Consider the following 18,791-nt stretch of genomic DNA (forward strand, 5'->3'; position numbering starts at 1 on the left):
GATAGCCAAGTGCCTTGGGGACACCTCCCATCGCAGAGTCACAGAATGTCAGGGGTTGGAAGGGACCTCGAAAGCTCATCCAGCCCAATCCCCCCACGGAGCAGGAACACCCAGATGAGGTTACACAGGAAGGTGTCCAGGCGGGTTGGAATGTCTGCAGAGAAGGAGACTCCACAACCCTCCTGAGCAGCCTGTTCCAGGCTCTGGCACCCTCACCATGAAGAAGTTTCTTCTCCTATTTAAGTGGAACCTCCTGTGTTCCAGTTTGCACCCATTGCCTCTTGTCCTATCATCGGTTGTCACCAAGAAGAGCCTGGCTCCATCCTCCTGACACTCACCCTTTACGTATTTACAAACATTAATGAGGTCACCCCTCAGTCTCCTCTTCTCCAGCTCCAGAGCCCCAGCTCCTCAGCCTTTCCTCACACGGGAGATGCTCCACTCCCTTCAGCATCTTGCGCTGGACTCTCTCCAGCAGTTCCCTGTCCTTGACCTGAGGGGCCCAGAACTGGACACAATATTCCAGATGCACGGGACAAGCAAGCCAGTCTGGGCCATTAAACATCCCTGTGTAGCCTCATCTAGAACGGGGACAGCAGCACCCGCCGCCGAGCGACAGAAAACCGGCGCGCACCCCACCTGCAAGTGAGGGCAGGGCGCCAGCATGGCGGGCGGAGCGCGGCTTCAACCACGTGACGAGCGCTCACGTCACTCCTCTGGGCCTTCTGGGTGTCCGTAGGAACCCGCCTCTCCCCGACGCTCAATATGACGCACGCGTAGGCCCCGCCCACCACCTCCTCTTGGCCCCGCCCCGCGGAAGGCGAGCGGCCGGTGCGCAGGTAAGCGCGCGGCAGCGCCACGGGGGGTGGGGCTTGTACTCGCCCCGCCCCTCGCCGGCCAGGGCCGTTGGTCGGGCCTGAGGGAGCGCGGCCCCGGGAAGGGGCTTGTGCGGGGCAGCGGCTGCGTGCTGCCGAGCTCCCCTCACAGACCGGCCGGGCCCCGAGGCGCAGGTGGGTGTCCGAGGTGGGCGGGAGCCCCGAGCCCGCGGTGGCCGCTCGGCCGGGCCGCCCCCCGCGCTGGGGTTTCCCGCCGGGCCGGATGCGTCAGCGCCGCGGCCGCCACCACCGGAGGCCCGAGCTGCGGCTGCCCGGGCGCTGCCCGGGGTCAGGGAGGGCCCTGGGAAGGGCGGCGGCTTCGTGGCCGAGCTAAAAATCCACCGGGGACACGGGTGGCACTGGTGGGCTGGGCGGAATCCCTAATTGTGGAAAGTGAGGGGCTGGATGTGCCTAAGGACACCCCAGGCTGGGAGTCTCTGGGTTTGCATCCTCTCATGGAGCTTCTGGCCCGGGGTTTTGCACAGAACGCGGCTTCTCTTACCCTCCCTGCGCCACCGAGGGGTCAACCACAGTTCACCAGGTAGCTTTCCTCCTTGTCTTTACGAAAAATTAATGCATGTTGCTTTTTTTTTTTTTTTTTTTCCTGAGAATCCTCTGTGCCTTCCGTCAAAAATTTGGCTCTCTGTAATTGTTTTGTGTCATATCATAAGGCTTTAGAGGGTGACGTTTTAGTTACAAAAGCTCAGTCTTGCATTCTGAGTGGCCGTTGGGAAACACCCCTGGTCGTTCACTCAAATTAGTTTTGAGAAAGTCCCTTTGAACTCTTAATGAAAGTGAAACCCTGTCAGGAGCGGTTGTCGTGTTGACTGGTGGAAAAGTCATAAATGTTTTTATTAAGGGATCTCGTTATGGTGAAATAGGAATTTATGATAAATGTTAGAAATGTGACATATAGAATGACAGCTTTTGTGTTCGTATTTTTTTTATTAGAGGGTTGGAAACAGTAAGTTTAACTGGGGACTCCAGTGGTGTTTTCTGTTTTAATAACTTAGTAAGAAATCACAAACTTAAGAAAACATTAAATATTGTTGATTAAAAGATGAATAACTGGTTTATAAATGCTACTTATATTAACAATTCATAGTCTTACGTGTAGTTGAAATTTTAGACTTTTACCTTGATGTTCCAAAGCCATGGATATCTCTTTGTTCCTCACCTTAATGTTAAGTAGAATTATAGCTGTAAAATGGTTCTTTAGTGTAACCTAAAAGTGGGAAAACGGTGGTTCCAGGTTGTTCATGAGAATTGCCTGGCACATTTTGAAAAGGGGGAAAGCTGCATTAATAACTTCAATGTAATCTTTTGAAAATTGAGCATGTTTGTTACTTTCTGTTTTGTAAATGACATGTTTTGGCTTGTCCCTAAAATAATAACAACCACCTCATCCCAGTAAGAAAAAGGGTGCATGGTTGTCTCTCCTACTTTGGACTATGCAAATTCTAGCGATCAGGAAGGATTGTTAAACTGTTCACTCGCTCGTTTAATCCTTCTGGCTTCTCTTTACAAGAGACTACTGTCTTTTCAGCGTTCAGAGATTCTTTGTAGCTCACTAAAGCTGGAATTGAGGTAAGGTTAACCAGTAAACTTACCACACGTCGATGTTTGCCTGCGTTTTTTTGCTCTCAAATCGTGTTTGTCTGAGCGAGGAACAGTCTTTGAGACTGGAAGAATGGATAGAAATGTTGGATTCTTCTTTTCTGTCCCTTTTTTCTCCTGAGAGCGATGTGCTAATAAACAAGAATGAGAAAATGAAACCACTCTGAAAGTGAAACTGATCAATCAAATTTCAATGCCAACCTTAGCGTGCAAATGCCAACATCTTAAATGCTTTTCTGCATAAATTAAAGGACATCTTTTCCCATATGAATCCCAGTGTCCAAGAGCCAAAAGTCTCCCATGCTTTAATGTGCACTTATATTAAGAATTTCTTTGGGTTTTTTTCACCCGTTGAGGTCCTGCATCTGCCTTTGCTTGCCCTCTGTCTGCCTTCCCTGCTTCTTGTGGGGTTTTTTGTTTGGTTTGAGGTTTTTTTGTTTGGTTGGTTTGGGTGGTTTTTTTGTTTGTTTGAGGGATTTGGGGGTTTTTTTTGTGGTTTTTTTGTTGTTGTTTGTTTTGTGTTTTTTGTTATTTGGTTGGGTTTTGTTGGTGGTTTTTGGGGGGCGGGGGGTGTTGTTTTTTTCATGAGCATGTTGATTCACTGGTTGTTACTTTATCTGAGCTGAATGAGTATAACTTCTGGTGATGTATTCAGCTTAAACTCTTACCCCACTGTCACCTTCTCTCCAGTGATGGGTATTTAATGCCTGGTGCAGATTTACAGTGCACATCTTCTCTGATCTCAGCCTCTGCACTTTATGGTCTTTACTTTATGATCTTTTTCACAGAATCACAGAATGTTAGGGATTGGAAGGGACCTCGAAAGATCGTCTAGTCCAATCCTCCTGCCAGGGCAGGAACACCTAGGTGAGGTTACACAGGAAGGCGTCCAGGCGGGTTTTGAATGTCTCCAGAGAAGGAGAATCCACAACCTCCCTGGGCAGCCTGTTCCAGTGTTCCGTCACCCTCACTGAGAAGAAGTTTCTTCTCAAATTTAAGTGGAACCTCTTGTGTTCCAGCTTGAACCCATTACCCCTTGTCTTACTGTTGGTTGTCACCGAGAAGAGCCTGGCTCCATCCTCGTGACACCCACCCTTTATATATTTATAGACATTGATGAGGTCACCCCTCAGTCTCCTCTTCTCCAAGCTAAAGAGACCCAGCTCCCTCAGCCTTTCCTCATAAGGGAGATGCTCCACTCCCTTAATCATCTTTGTGGCCCTGCACTGGACTCTCTCCAGCAGTTCCCTATCCTTCCTGAACTGAGGGGCCCAGAACTGGACACAATATTCCAGATGAGGTCTCACCAGGGCAGAGTAGAGGGGAAGGAGAACCTCTCTCGACCTATTAACCACCCCCCTTCTAATACACCCCAGGATGCCATTGGCCTTCTTGGCCACAAGGGCCCAGTGCTGGCTCATGGTCATCCTGCTGTCCACCAGGACCCCCAGGTCCCTTTCCCCTACACTGCTCTCTAATAGGTCATTCCCCAACCTATACTGGAACCTGGGGTTGTTCCTGCCCAGATGCAAGACTCTACATTTTCCCTTGTTATATTTCATTAAATTTTTCCCCACCCAACTCTCCAGCCTGTCCGGATCTCGCTGGATGGCAGCACAGCCTTCTGGCGTGTCAGCCACTCCTCCCAGCTTGGTGTCATCAGCAAACTTGCTGATAGTACACTCAATTCCCTCATCCAAGTCATTGATGAATATATTGAATAGTATTGGTCCCAGAACTGACCCTTGAGGCACTCCACTAGATACAGGCCTCCAACCAGATTCCGCCCCATTGACCACGACTCTCTGGCTTCTCTCCTTCAGCCAGTTTGCAGTCCACCTCACTACCCGATCATCCAGTCCACACTTCCTCAGTTTTGCCGTGAGGATGCTGTGGGAGATGGTGTCAAATGCTTTGCTGAAGTCAAGGTAGACCACAGCCACTGCTCTGCCATCGTCAATCCACCAAGGCTATGAGGTTGGTCAAACACGACTTCCCCTTGGTGAAGCCATGTTGACTGTCCCTGATGACCCTCTTATCCTTGATATGTCTTAAGATGGCACCGAGGATAAGGTGTTCCATCACTTTCCCAGGGATGGAGGTGAGGCTGACCGGTCTATAGTTGCCCGGGTCCTCCTTCTTGCCCTTTTTGAAGACCGGAGTGACATTTGCTTTCCTCCAGTCCTCAGGTACCTCTCCCGTTTCCCAAGACTTGGCAAAGATGATGGAGAGCGGTCCAGCAATGACTTCAGCCAGCTCCCTCAGCACCCGCGGGTGCATCCCATCTGGACCCATGGATTTATGGATGTCCAGATTGCTTAAGTGGTCCCTAACCCAGTCCTCATCAACCAAGGCAAACTCCTCCATCACCCTGCCTTCCTCTGGGGCCTCAGGGGTACGGGGCTCCTCAGGACAGCCTCCGGCAGAGTAGACAGAGACAAAGGCGGCATTCAGTAATTCTGCCTTCTCTGTATCTTCTGTTACCAGGGCACCCACCCCGTTCATCAGTGGGCCTACATTGCCTCTGGTGTTAGTTTTATCTGCCATGTATTTGAAGAAGCTCTTCCTGTTGTCCTTTTTATGGTGGAGCTTGTTGTTCTGAGATGTTCTCTCTTAACACTTCTTTTCTGTCCTCCCAAAGAGGGTTAATAATTTGTGTTCAACCATCCACTGGTGTAGAAAGGCTGTTAAAGTCCAGAAGTGGGAGAAACAGGAAGGCAGAGGTACCACAAGGACACATTTTATAGGGGGATTGGGTTGAGCCATCCTGTCCAGGGCAGAACTGAATCGTGGATTTTGATGAATTGGCACCTTCTGCAATTCCAGCTCACGTGAGGAGTTAGGAAGAGGTTTAGTTTCTCTTGAAACAGCAAGGAATTATCCCAGCTCCAATCCAGGCTTCACCCCACTTCCAGGTTTTTACAATGGTTTGGACTCAGGTTCCCATCCTGACCAAAATGCATGGAATGCATTCTGTATTCAACTTCTTTTGCAGAATTCCAAGATGTCACTTAGATTTCTTGAAAAAGTTCAGTATCTCAGTAGAGGAAAACTATATTAAAACATTATTTTTCTTCCTTTTCCCTACTAATTGCGTGCTTTGTTGTTTTTTTTTTTTTAAAGAATGGCACAAAAGAAGTATTTAATAGCAAAACTGACAAGTTGCTTAAGAGAGGACAAAATTCAGCTGTGGAAACCACCGTATACAAATGAAAAAAAAGAAGCTGGTGAAGAGATGAAGGTAAATATTCTCTCGGAGTTGATGTGATGCATCTTCCACGTTATACTGCTGGTGCATTTTCCCAGTTTTTCTTGCTGTTTTCTTAGGAGCTTGTACAAAAATATTCATCCAAGCTGAATATCAATGAGAATGATACAGAGAATATGCTTGAAGAAATACGGTGTAAAGCAATTGAGCGTGGAACAGGAAATGAAAATTTTAAAGTGACTGGAATTGCGAGACTTGATATATATCTGCCTCGTAGAAAAGTAAGTGACGTTGCAGAAAAGTCGGGATAAGTAGCTTTACTTTGATGGCTTTTGGAGTCCTAGATATGTATCTAATGCAAATATTTTCAGTTCTTCAACTTTTTCAGGTCTTTCGTATGAGAGATCTGTGTTAGGTGTATAAAATATGGGGGGAGGAGGACATATGGAGGTATATTTCAGTTTCCCAGGCATGTGGGAATATCATGGCAGAGGAATATAATGTGTAATTGCCTTTCCTTTAGGATTTAATAATAAATTATCTTTCAGTTAACAAAAGTAAATTAGATTTAAGTGCCTATCTAGTTCAGTTTGATTCCTTCTGATGTAACTGTTCCTATTAGCAGTAAAGAGCAGATGTATTTTTTTCAGCTGCAGAATGCCTAAAATTGAGTTAGCATGTGAATACCACTGTATTACCATAGCATTTCTTTAACTGACAGCTTTAATTTTAAGAAAATTCTCTTTAAGTGCAGTAAGCAACTTGAACTTGATGTTGTCTTAGGCCATGGGTGGTTGATGACATTGAAAATAATTCCTTTAGCTTTTAACCATGGCAATGTTCTTTCAGTGATGACATTATCTTTGTGTAACTATTCCAGCCCAGGCAGCCAGCTAAAATTACCTATTTTAAAGTATGTCCTATATCTGAACTTAGAAACGAGAAGCAGGATTTTCTGTTGTGATGGTGTACTCGTCTGTTCTAAAGGCTCCTAAAGCTTCACAAAAATAGAACTGGACGCTTGGTTAGGTTCTTATTAACACAGTGCCTCTTACCTGGGAATATTTCCCCCTTAAAAACAGTCTGTAGCAAACACAGCAACCGTCTCAAATCACTCCTTGGTTTTGATCTGCAGGAGCAGCATCTTCCTCAATGCAGTGCGTCTTCATCCACTCTGAGAACAGTGAAAGAGAACTTCTTTATTTAGGGGCGTTTAAAGGTTGTAGTCACTGGCAACAGAAGTGAATGTTCACTCTGGAAAAGTGCATTTTTTTTTTTCTAGAAGATCTTAGATGGAAACCTATACTTCAGAAGGATTTTTTTTTTTTTTTAACTGAATATTTGCAAAAACACATAATCATAATTATTCCCTCTCCTGTAGTGAAAAATAATTACCAGGGAATGTGATGGGCTAAAGGGTAGAGGGTATTAAGTGATTGCCTTACAGTTAAAACAAACAAATAGTTTCATAATTCCTCTTTATAATGCTACTGGGCATAAGGGAATTAATTAATTTAAAATTCCAGTTTATCTAATCTGAGACCAGAGACACCAGTAGGAATTAATCAGAACTTAGCCAGTCACAGGTGGGTGACATAATTAGAAACCAGAGTTAAGATTGGAAGCGCATAATTAAATTAGTGAGTTTAAATTGTTTGATTCTGAGTTTAGATTTATCTAATTCTGAATCTTCTGCTGTTATAATGCTTATTTTTATCACTGTAAAGCAAGTACAAGGTTCCTTACACAGAAATTGCTAGTACGTATGCCCAGCCATAACTCTGTTAACATGATTACAATTTGAAAAAGAAATTTTACTTGTTGTCAAACAATTAGTTAAGAAAATGTCCAAAGTATCTTGAGGCCATGTTTCTTTCCTTTCATCCTTTTCCCTGTGCGATATAATTACTACAGAGCAGAAAAATCCCACTGGAAACGAACCTGTTCATCACAGGCAAGGAGCTCAGATCACAGTAAGTGTAATCACCCTTGGTTCCTCTCTAATGGGACAACATACTGTCACACAGTACTAAAAAGAGGACAAACAGAGCAGTATTGGTGCAATTAAGCTTTTTTTAGCATGTGTGTTCAGTGTGTCTGAACAGGATGTCCAGTGTCCGTGTGGGCCACTTCTTCACGTAAGAAGCTGTGGTTTAACAGGTACAAAATGGGAAAGTTTCAACTGTGGAAGAGGGTACTTCCCTGTAAATCCCCAGCAAGTACCTGAGACGTCACCAGTGATTGGTGTTCCAGATCTGTAACTAGACATGTCTTCTGAAGTGTCAACATTAACTTCTCTTCCCTTTGTGCTTTTACACCTAATAAAACCAGATCCTTTTCTGTCTGTTTTGCTTTTTCCCTTTCTGTATCCCAGATTTTCCCTGTATGGATTACAAAGCTTTCTGATGATGTTATTTTACTTCTAGCAGCCTTTTGTAGCAAAAGTTTAAACCAGTTATGAGCATATTCATTTTTAAGTTTTATTGCTATTCTAACAGCAATGTATATAGCCTCACATATTCATATTCATGGATGAAATGATTTATTTCACAGGATAGCACAGGAACATGCATTAAAAGAGAATGCTATCAAAATAATCATAAACAAGAAGCAGCTTGACCTGGGTATGTATCTCAAGTATACTTTAATGATAATTTTCTAGTTTACTGATTCTCCAAAGAAAAGTTTCTTGCAACTCAGAAATTCCCAAGGAATAGCAGTTGTATTTGTCAGGTTCTGCTCTGCAGGAAATGTAATAAATTATAGTGATCAAAATTCTTAGAGTTAAAGCAATAATAGGAATCCTGTAATAAATGTCGAACATCCATTTTTCAAGTGCTGAAACACTGAAAATACATGTTTGAGAGAAACCCTAAATTTCCTCAAAACCCATATTGTATAACAGCACATTCAAAAACTTCTTGTAATGTTTTACACGTTCTACTTGTCAGACATGTGGGAAGTGATGACAGCAGCTTCCTCTTTATTGATGGCCTGAGCATCTGACTTACTTATTTCCCTTAGAATATGTCAGAATTAGAGCCGTGGAAGTGACAAAAGGAACTCAGATTCAATTCCCAGCTCCTCTGTCCTGGTACTGTTGATCCTGGACATGTTGTTATTCCAGTTTTTCTCTGAAAATTGATTAACTGAAATAGAAACAATCGTATTTTTAAAAATGTTATGAAAAAAAGCAAGCAAAGAAACATACTAATCGTTTTAAAAGCACTGTAAGGTGCAAGTCTGATCCTCATTTCTGAGTTTCTGCTGACTGTGTCCGTAATTGGCAGGGGTTTTGATTGAGTTCTTGAGTCTAGTAATTACTGTATTTCTAATAATTACTGTAGTTCTTCAGTACAGTATGTGTAAGGCATGGGCTGTTCAGATTGTTTTGTTTGTGGGTGTTGTTTCCCCCCACCCAGTGCCAGTACAGTGTCAAACAGTCTCTCTTCACAAATAGGAGCATCTGGATTGTATTTATCATACTCGATTTTGCAGGCAAAACCCTTGAAGACCAGGGTGTAACACACAATGCAAAAGTGATGGTACTTCAACTGGAACAGAGCGATGAGGAAACTAAAAGAAGAGTTCAGGAAGAAGAACTTCAATGCAAGAAAGAAAAAGAAATAAATGACAAGATGCAAAGAACTAAGAAGGGTTTGGAAATTCTAGCAGAGAGAGGTAAGAGGGCTTGTTTGGGGTTTTTTTTTTTGCAGGATGGGGGAAGATGGGTGTTCGTTAATTCTTGCACATCAAAAAATATCTTCTCACTAGACTTTGAGCATAGAAGAGTACCTGTACCTTGACTGGATTTCAGTTGACAGATTTCTAGGTTTCTCCCTACTTCAAAACTGGATTTTGACTAAAACTTCTTCAACTCTTTTTACACAGCTAGAATGCTAGAAAACATTTTGCACTTTGAGAAGGATATAATATGAATCAATTGTTATTTAATTGGCCCTTGACAGTTAAGGGACTGACGACTCTTGAGAACAGGCCTTAAATTTATTGTAGAATAATGTATTAAAAGTCATTAAACACTTTTTTGTAGTTCACCTCCACTGTGGCTGTGAGTAACCATAATTTCATTGTGCAGAACAGGTCGCTTGTCACTCTCATCTGTCACGTGGCTGTTCTGTTCTCATGGCGTTTGATGTTGATTGCTGGCAACTGTGGATTAAGTTAAAGGGATATAGTCAATGTAACAGTAATAATTCTTCAAAATGAGGTTGTGTTTGTGAATTGCATTGCTAGATGATGAGTTTAAGTCACTTCTCTATTTTATTGTTTCAAAAATCCACAAACAAGGAACTCTGAGTATGTAGTGAACTCCTGCCAAACGCAAAAATACCTGAACAAAGCTGCTTTTAACGGTCAGTGACAGCCTGTTTCTTACTATAATACCAGATTTTGAACCAGTGAAACAAGTGATTCCTTTTATGGATTTAAGGGGTAATTTAGACCCCAGACCTTGAATCCTGGATGGGGCCTCTATAAGGTATTTACCACTAACTGTCAGTTATAGCACAAAACCAGAGTACAGAATGGAGTCTATGATGGGCTCACAGGCTGCAGGCTCTGTGTGAATGGTAGAAAGGATCTAACAACTCTCTTTGTTTCATCTGAGAAAGATTGCAGGGCAGAAGCTTTTAATCTCAGCAAACTCCTGCTTAACTGTCTTTTGTTTACAAGAAAAGCATCTTTTCATGTAAAATCAGGTGGAAGTGAAAACAAAATTGATAGTTTGGTTATAAGCATTAAAGATGTGGGAAAAGCAAAATACTGAGCTGTATTTTTTTTTTTTCAGTTTTATCAACTGTGCTCAGTTGTGTAGGTTTTTCTTTATATTCTATGCTTTATTTGATAAAGCATTTCAAATGTTATATTGTGTAAAATGTAGGTGTTTTATCTTCTGCTAAAAATTATTTACAATTCATGTAACTTTTAATGTTGTGTGTAAACTTCTAGATGAACAGGGCCTTTTCCTTAGTGACTTTTCTAGAAGTTCCTCATGTTTGCCTGATCAGGGCCATCATTGGTAGGTATGTCCAGAAAAATACAGATACAGCCTTTCTATGTAATCCTGATTTTTTGTTGTCTGTTTGCTTTTTTTGTTTAAACATGCGCTTACTGACATAATCTTAGAACAGCAGAGATACTCTGTTGAAGGTGGTCCTTAAAATTTAAATTGTTTTTTCTTATCTTTTAGAGGAGTACTTGGATCCAGATTCTGTTCCATATCTAGACATAGCTAATCAGACTGGAAGGTCAATTGAGATTCCTCCTCAAGCCAAAAAAGTAGGTAAAAGTATCTTACAAAGGTACTAAGGCAACTTTTTAAAGCTTGGTTCACGAAACATTTCAATATGGAATTGGAATGCAGTCAGAATTTTTGGGGGTATAACCCTGGGTCCAGTAGATGTTTGCTTAATAGAAATAATTTTGAAATAAAATTGCAGTGGAACTCTACAGTGGGAAATAGTTCAGTCATCTGGAGACAGACCTCTGGTTGCTGATCTAATTGCAGGTCTTGTCTTGCACTGACGACCCCTGTGTGCTTCATATCTTATTTTTGTGTTTTGAGATGAACTTTTAGTTTGTTATATCCTAGCACCTATTTTGAACATTGAATGTCCCAGAAGAACGTGAAAATAACTTGTTTGTTAGGCCTGAGTTAGAACCTCCCTGAGCCTCAAAATTTGACTCTTTTAAAATAGTTTTGAGATCTTTTGTACTGTGACCCCTCTCAAATCTGTTCACCATTCAAGAAAGTTCCACGTTCTCATCTGAAAACACCTTTGGCTGGGTGCGTGCATTGAATTACAGTAGAAGCAACGTACCTGATGTTGGCTGCTGAGGTGGGAGAATAGTGGTAGCATTTATCTTTTAAGACTGCTGGATTTTCTGAAGATAAATAAAAATCTTTACAAGTACTCGGAATTATACCTGATAAAGAAGAAAAAAATACCTTGGGAAGAAATGAGCAGGCCCCAACACATGCAAACTGCTGCTCCAGCCTCTTCTGAGGTAAATGGTGTTTTCTGCATCATCTGGAGTATCTGGATGATCGGAATAACAACTGTCCCGTCTCACAATGCACGCTCCTCTGGTAAAGTGCTGAAAGCAGTAATTCACCTGAAGAGTTAAAGCGTCAAATGTTCAAGTGCACAAGATTTCATCAGTATTGAACATGGGTGAGAGGAAATATTGCAGGTTGTTTCTATCCAGAAATGCTATTTACATTTCCATTTATCATACTGCAGGAACTAGAGTGTTTTCTGGTCACATTCAAAATTTAATTTTCAATTCTGAGGTTTTGTAGGAGGTGAATCATTAGATTTTTACAAGATAGTTGTGATAGCAAAGCAAAACAAATTTGATGCTGTTAGGAAGTGTAGCACCCAGAAAAATGCTTAGCTCTTTGTCAGTCATCATTGAAAATCTGTCTAGGGTTGCATTCTTAAAATAAACTTGGTGCCACATTTCATGTGTCAGTAGCATTTGTTGCTTTTAATTAGACAAAATTTTAACAGTAGCAGATGAGAGAAAAATGTGAAGTGATATGAAATAGTACTGCTTTTACAGAACTCGTACAATAGTATTTTTCTAGGAAGAACAAGGGCTCTTAATGGATTAGCTAGATATTTCTTTTTAGTTATAAAAGTGAGTTCGAGAGATGTAAAAAAAGCCTCAATCTGTTTTTCTAGGCACTTGTGCTGGCAATGGGTTATCATGAGAAGGGCAGAGCATTGATGAAGAAGAAAGAATATGAAATAGCGCTGCCATATTTGTTGGATGCAGATAAACACTTCTGGTAAGAGCCTTTTTAAGTCCTTGTGTCTCTCTTTACTGTCAACTGAATACAGGAACAGCATTAGCTCCACCTGTGCATATCATCAGGGACTGTTTTTCTGGGGTTACTTCACCCCCTCCCTCTGCAGATGGGAAACAGCAAAGGCTCTGACGTGCAGTGACAGGTGGCTTCATGTAAAACAGCTGAAACAGATACTGCCACTGGGCAATTTAATCTTTCATACCAACACAAACTGTCAATATTCTCGTACTAGGCTATAAATTGCATTAGCTTGAGAGACAGTTACGGGTACTCAGTTGCAATTGCTTCTCTGAAGTGATAATTTCTTGTAAAAGGTGGAGCAGATAGCTGAGGTCAGTGACCATACCAGGGTTTCTGCAGGTAAACGAGTTTCCTGTCAGCAGCCAGAGCCCTAAACTGCTCTTCAGAGATCCCCGAAAGTAATATTGTCCCATCTGTTTCTCGTCTGTGTGCACATGCGAGGAGACTGGCACAGAACTCGGCATGTTCACGTGCACTATGGAAAACAGTTGATCTCTGTCCTCTCAAAGATTACACAGGGTTAAATTCCAGTCTGCTTTTAAAGAGATGTTGTCTTGAAAAGTAACAAAATGAGTTTCTACTGTAATTCTTTGAGACATAGTGTCGTCATTGGTGCCCCATGTATTAGTGAATGTGATGGGAGATCAGTGCTTTATTACAGTTCCGCTGACCTCAGTTTGTTACCTCAAATATGAAGCCTGTGCTTTCTCAAATATGTGAGTTTGCATACTTCTAGCATGTTGTTTCATTAATGTTAAAAAGGATGTGGCAAAAAATAAACAACCCCTCCCAGAAAACCAGTAATTGTTTTATTTTCCAGTGAGTGCAGCACAGAACTGCTGAACACCGTTGATAATTATGCGGTGCTGCAGCTGGACATAGTGTGGTGCTACTTTCGCCTGGAGCAGCTGGACTGCCTGGACGATGCCGAGAAAAAACTGTCCACAGCACACAGATGCTTCCAGAGGTGCTATGGGGAGAACCATGAAAGGCTGATTGATATCAAAGTATGCCGGTTTTGATTTAATTACAGTGCCCTTCTTTTCCTTCATGTATTCAGTTATTGTTCAAGTATTACAACATTGACTTTTAGAAGTTCAAAGTTTTCTCGTGTCTCCTTAGCCTGTAATGTAGTTTTGTAATTGTCAGCATAGTGAAAGCACTGGACTTGACAAAAAGGTTGTGGTAAACGTGCATTTATATGCACAGACATCATCAGTGTTTTAGATGCAATACTTTATCTGCGTGTCACATAATAGTGACTGTGTCTTCTTTAAGTGGGTAAAGCATTCTATTGATAATGAGGTGATGTTGTACCATATGCTTTTAACCACATGCCTCCCCCTTGTTTAAACAATTCTTTAGGGAAGCTATGGTCGCGAGAAGGTTTTATTTCTACGGCTTTACCTCCTCCAAGGGATAGGACACTATCACAGTGGCAGAGAAAAGGAGGCTGCTGAGTATATTCAGAAGGTAAGGCACCGCTAGGTATGACTTTTGAGTTGTTCACAGTAGCTCTTGTGTTTGGGCTCTGCCTTGCACCTGTCCTTTGCTTGCTCAGAAAAATTTTGTTTGTATGTTCAAGCAACAGTGTAAGTAGTATCATTTTGTTCCTTTTCTGTACAGGCATCTTGTTTATATAAAGAGCTGTCCATAGATCCTGATAAAGTTGATCGCCTGTCACTCCTGGGATTCTCCGAACAGGAAGCTCGCCTTGCCCTGCGAGCGTGCCAGGGGAACGTGGAGCACGCTGCCAATCTCATCACCAACAGGAGAGAGGTACGGTGCGGTGAGAGTATTAAATCAGGATCATATTAATTAGGGTGTCCTTAAGATCATGTTTTGTGTGACTAGTGCATCGTAGTGCTAAATTAAGGACTTTGATTATCCTGCTTGGGCATTGTTAGTGTAATTAAGAGTTTGACATCTGTTGCCACAAGTTTGAAACCAAACCTTAATACAACGAGGGAAGCTCTGTCCCAAAAGAGGTGGGATCAGAGAGCCAAAGACAAAGAGCCAAAGAGTGCACAGGAGGACTTTGCACCAGTGTTTGCTAGTCAGCAATGCTACATATGGGAACAAAAACACAGTAATCAAGCTGTCACTTCTGGGCTTGGCTGCTCTGGAAGATGAGAGGCTGCACAGTAAAGTGCTATGAGGGTAACCATCAAGCTAGACTGTATTAATGGCTTTGGACTTGGAAGATCCAGGAGGAGAGAAGGACTTTTTTGGGCTAAAGTGCAGACAGCGTTGCCCAGATCTGAAGTGCCCAAAGTTGCATTTGGTAAGCTGAGGTGGCACTTTTAGACTTCAGACAGTGAAATGTGGATGGAAAAGTCAACTGGCTGAGAGAAGGGCTGATCAGAACTCCTTGGTTCTGTGCCCAGTTCTGGCTGTATGTCCTTGGCAAGTCTTGTCTACAGGCCCATCTGCCAAATGGGTTTGTCACTTACCACACAGGGCCTAAAATAGCTGCGACAGCGTAAGATCCGATCTGCAGAGACTGCAGAGCGGGAGTATGGCAACATGGAAATGCAACTTTATTTAGTAATGACTGTCTGGCAGCACAGTCTGTATTTAAAAAGAAAAAGTCTCTTTTCCTCAAGAGCTCCAAACTCAAAGAAGTAAATCCAGAAACCCCATATGCGCATGGGGGAGGGTGAAGCATTCCCCTGCACGGTGAGCTCTGTCATGGCTGTGTTCTTGCAGGAAAAGGCACAGATCAGGAGGGAGGAGAGAGCTAAAAGGCGGCAGCGACAGGAGGATATAAACACCTTGAAAAGTATGGGCTACCCAGAGAGAGCTGCTCAAGTTGCTCTTCATAATACACAAGGAAACCTGGACCAAGCCTTTAAGGTAAGTGATTTTCAGGAGTAGTACTTTCGTACAAAAAAAAAAAAGTTGTTTGCTTTTTTGTGGTTTATTATGTAGCAGATTCTTATTTTCTATAGTCTGTATTTGTTAGTTCATAGCAACCTCTTCTGATCGGTAATGACTGAACTTCCACTTCCTGACACAGTGAATCAAATATCATTTAAGTTGGCTGAGGTTTGCTTAAATCAACTGTTGGGCTAAATACATTTCCATAAGGAGGACTATTATATTTCTGTTGCTCTATTCTGACTCCTCTCTGTTTTATTGTAGTTTATTCTTGACAATCCAGAGTTATTGTTGGAAGATGACGACGATGATTCTGTGGCCATGGACCAGTTTCAGGTTTCCCAGGAAAGTATTGACCAAGTAAGTTACAGCTTTTGCTTTCTTAGGAGTTGGTTGTCTAGTTTCTGAATTATGCTTTCAACACACCAGATCTTCCTTGAGCAAAGCTGTACACATTTTCTTTGACCCATGTCACTCAAGCTGTCGCACTTCCACTGTCTGGCATCTGCTCTTCACAGTGAAGTCCCACTCAAGCTAAAATAAAATCTTCCTGCCCATTACACCAACCTGTCATGCCTGGATGTGGATCGAAGTCTGTGCACTAATGCTCTAGCCCAAAAAAGACACCAAATGAGAAATTAATTCGGGTCTCTAAACACTGCAGTGCACAGGGGAGAGTTGGAATGTGTCTTTCTCATCATAGGCCGTCTGAAAAGCTCTTCAGTGGTTAGTGCGGCTACATAATCAATGTCGCGCAAGAAAACTGTATTGCTTAGAAAAAGGAAATAGCACATGCGCCCTCTTGATACGCTGGAGTGCTTTGAAGTTTCCTTTTGAAAAACACAAACAGAATTGGTCTGATATTAAACAGGAGGCTCTTGATTTTGCTCAACATCCCCATTCCTTTAATAGGTCAGTGCCCTGTTGTTAACTGTTCCAGTAAACCAGAGTCAGTGTCCAGGAATTCCTGGCATGCAGCGCTTGCCTCTGTGCAAGAGGAATGACTGTCAGATTCCTGTCAGACCCTGGTGCGGATGAGCTTGGATTTCTCCAGATTTTTTTATTTTTTATTTCGCTCCCCACCCCCCCCTTCTTGTAGCTGGTGTATATGGGTTTCAGCCGGGAGGCGGCAGAGCAAGCTTTGAAGGTCTTTAAAGGCAACATCCACGTAGCTTCCCAAACCCTTGCTCATTACGGGGGAGTTCTTCCTGCTTCACTGCAACCGTCTCCAGACGGGTCCAGCCCATCAGAGGAATCAGCCTCATCCAAAGACTCGCCTACGGAGTCTGCAGGTAAGAAACGTTGCAGAGGGGAGTGGAAAGACTCTCTTGCTGGCTTTTGTACACAACAATTAAGCAATGATGATCTTGAGGGTCTCTTCCAACTGAAATGAGTCTGTGATTCTATGATCTCATTGTACTCGCACCAGTTCTCTTGAAAAACCAACCCACCTCTCCCTGCCTGTGCTCATTCAGAGAAGCAAGTGCTGAGTTGCTGGAGCACGTCCCCTGGACCTGCCACTGATAATGATGATTTTTTGGCTTGCTAACATCTGGGTTCTGATGACTAGGAAGTATATTCTAAATCTGTGCTATGCAGCCAGCTGCTGTGACCACATACTCCTTCCTTGTGTCCCCTGCGTGGTTGAACTGGAGGTGATACTCACCATTTAGTGAAGGGGAAACTTGCGCACACGCTCTCTCTCTTCCGTTATTTGTCAGAGCTGTAGTGATCCCTGTTGTACAACTAAAGGCTTTCCCACAGCTTTAAATAATAGGAAAAAGAAGGCCGTCCTGCAATATCCTTTGCAGAGCTGTTTTAAATAAGAGGTAGTTTTGCAGTAACAGACTCGCAGATCGGTCACGCTGGTGGAAGAGGCAAAGTACCAGCTGCTTTGAATTCACTGCTGCTTTTCTTTGTTAGAAGCTTCTTCTAGTTCCCAAACAGATGAAGACATGGAGACTGATGCTGTCAACGAAATCCTGGAGGATATTCCTGAACACGAAGAGGATTACCTGGATTTAACACTGGAGGAAGAGGAACAGATCATTCATGAATACTTATCCTATATACAAGTACCACAGCATTAAATCCCATTACATCTACTTCAGTTACATGTATTTTCCTTGACAAATTGAGTTTGGATTACAAATGCACCTTCAGCTTATCTCCTACTAAATGCCTTGAATTCAGTTAAACTCTAGGTGGAACACTTAATTCCTGCTTATTTATAAATCTGCTTAAAGCCTACATTTGTGATACATTGTAATTTATTGTCATAGCAGAAATATAGAAGCATTTATTTTCAGAAGAAAATTTAATAGAACTAAACTATATTTTTATTGTGAATTAAGTTAATTCACTTAGTATTCGAGTAAAGAAGCATTTCTATACCATTTTAAAATACCAGCTTTAAAAAAAAAAAGTTTGTAAATCAGAAACATAGCTCATGAGGTTATAGAGGTCTCAAACTGTTCTTTTCTTCTGAAAGATTTCTAAGAGTCATTTACGTCTCTGTTGTGCGTGGATTTATACTGTGCTCTGCTTGTCACTTCACGCGGGTGTTACACAGGCAATAAAGGTAACTCTGTGCTGCTGCTGCTCTTCAGGGTCTTTTCTGTGCTTTGGTGTTTAAGACCAGCAGGAACGACCTGGCCGGGCTGCGTCCTGTCAGACCCCGCGACCCAGCTACTGGTGTTGCTTTTTATAACTCCAGAATCAGCTTCCACAAGCAGCAACTGAATCTCGTGCAGGTGTGGGGCTGCAGAGTGCTGGATTTCATGGGGAACACAAAATTTTCTTCGGTCAGCTCTTGGAACGAAACTTGGCTCAGGAACTGTCTCAGTAGTTGCACCCAGCCTCAGCATTCTGGGGAAATATTTGGGGGTATTTTAGTGTGGTTTATAACATCCCATTTTCTGCTCTGTGAGCACTCCTTCCCACTGGGAACAGAGGATCCTCTGCTTGTCAGCTTTTCTTAAAAACTGTTTATTTGTGTTCCGCAGTTCAGTCTTGCGGCAGAGGGAGCTCATGCCCTGTCTGTTCCAAGCGTGGTGCCAGAGCTGAGTGGGAAACCAGCACTGATCTCCGCTTAGAGCCGGGCCTAACAGCAGCTGCTGGAAAATGAACCTTCTGCGCGGTGACAGTTTATTCGTATCCAGCATTATCAGTGGGGAAATGGGGGCTTGAAGTTCTGTTTAGGCAAATGTGGAGGAAGCAGAGCTTGGGCCTGAGGGACTTAATGGATTTTTTTTTCTTGGCTACATTAGCTGAGGACAGCAAAAGCAGGCAGTGATTACACAGTTAAGGAATTATTTGTATTTCATGCTTGTGCATCAAGACATGCTATAAAAAT

At 42.6% G+C, this 18,791-nt stretch overlaps 1 protein-coding gene across 9 annotated transcripts; it reads left to right on the forward strand.

The window, feature by feature from the left end:
* The first annotated feature begins 803 nt into the window (after nt 1-803).
* On the forward strand, nt 804-18,033 carry NUB1 (negative regulator of ubiquitin like proteins 1). Of its 9 annotated transcripts, XM_065629626.1 has the most exons (19): nt 857-1,010; nt 1,361-1,416; nt 2,422-2,462; nt 3,281-3,359; nt 4,316-4,469; nt 5,616-5,733; nt 5,820-5,981; nt 7,615-7,673; nt 8,254-8,324; nt 9,199-9,381; nt 10,910-10,998; nt 12,408-12,514; nt 13,377-13,563; nt 13,922-14,029; nt 14,183-14,335; nt 15,266-15,412; nt 15,701-15,796; nt 16,536-16,728; nt 17,360-18,033. In XM_065629626.1, exons 5-19 carry the CDS (start codon nt 4,465-4,467, stop codon nt 17,524-17,526), a joined length of 1,845 nt encoding a protein of 614 aa, XP_065485698.1. In that variant the 5' UTR covers nt 857-1,010; nt 1,361-1,416; nt 2,422-2,462; nt 3,281-3,359; nt 4,316-4,464; the 3' UTR covers nt 17,527-18,033. The 9 variants fall into 9 exon arrangements, with proteins under 9 accessions (XP_065485707.1, XP_065485698.1, XP_065485699.1 ...); XM_065629627.1 differs by lacking the exon at nt 1,361-1,416; XM_065629632.1 differs by lacking the exons at nt 3,281-3,359; nt 4,316-4,469.
* Nucleotides 18,034-18,791: the final 758 nt, after the last annotated feature.

The sequence above is a fragment of the Caloenas nicobarica genome, chromosome 2 (assembly GCF_036013445.1).
Source record: "Caloenas nicobarica isolate bCalNic1 chromosome 2, bCalNic1.hap1, whole genome shotgun sequence".
NCBI classification, from domain to species: Eukaryota; Metazoa; Chordata; class Aves; order Columbiformes; family Columbidae; genus Caloenas; species Caloenas nicobarica.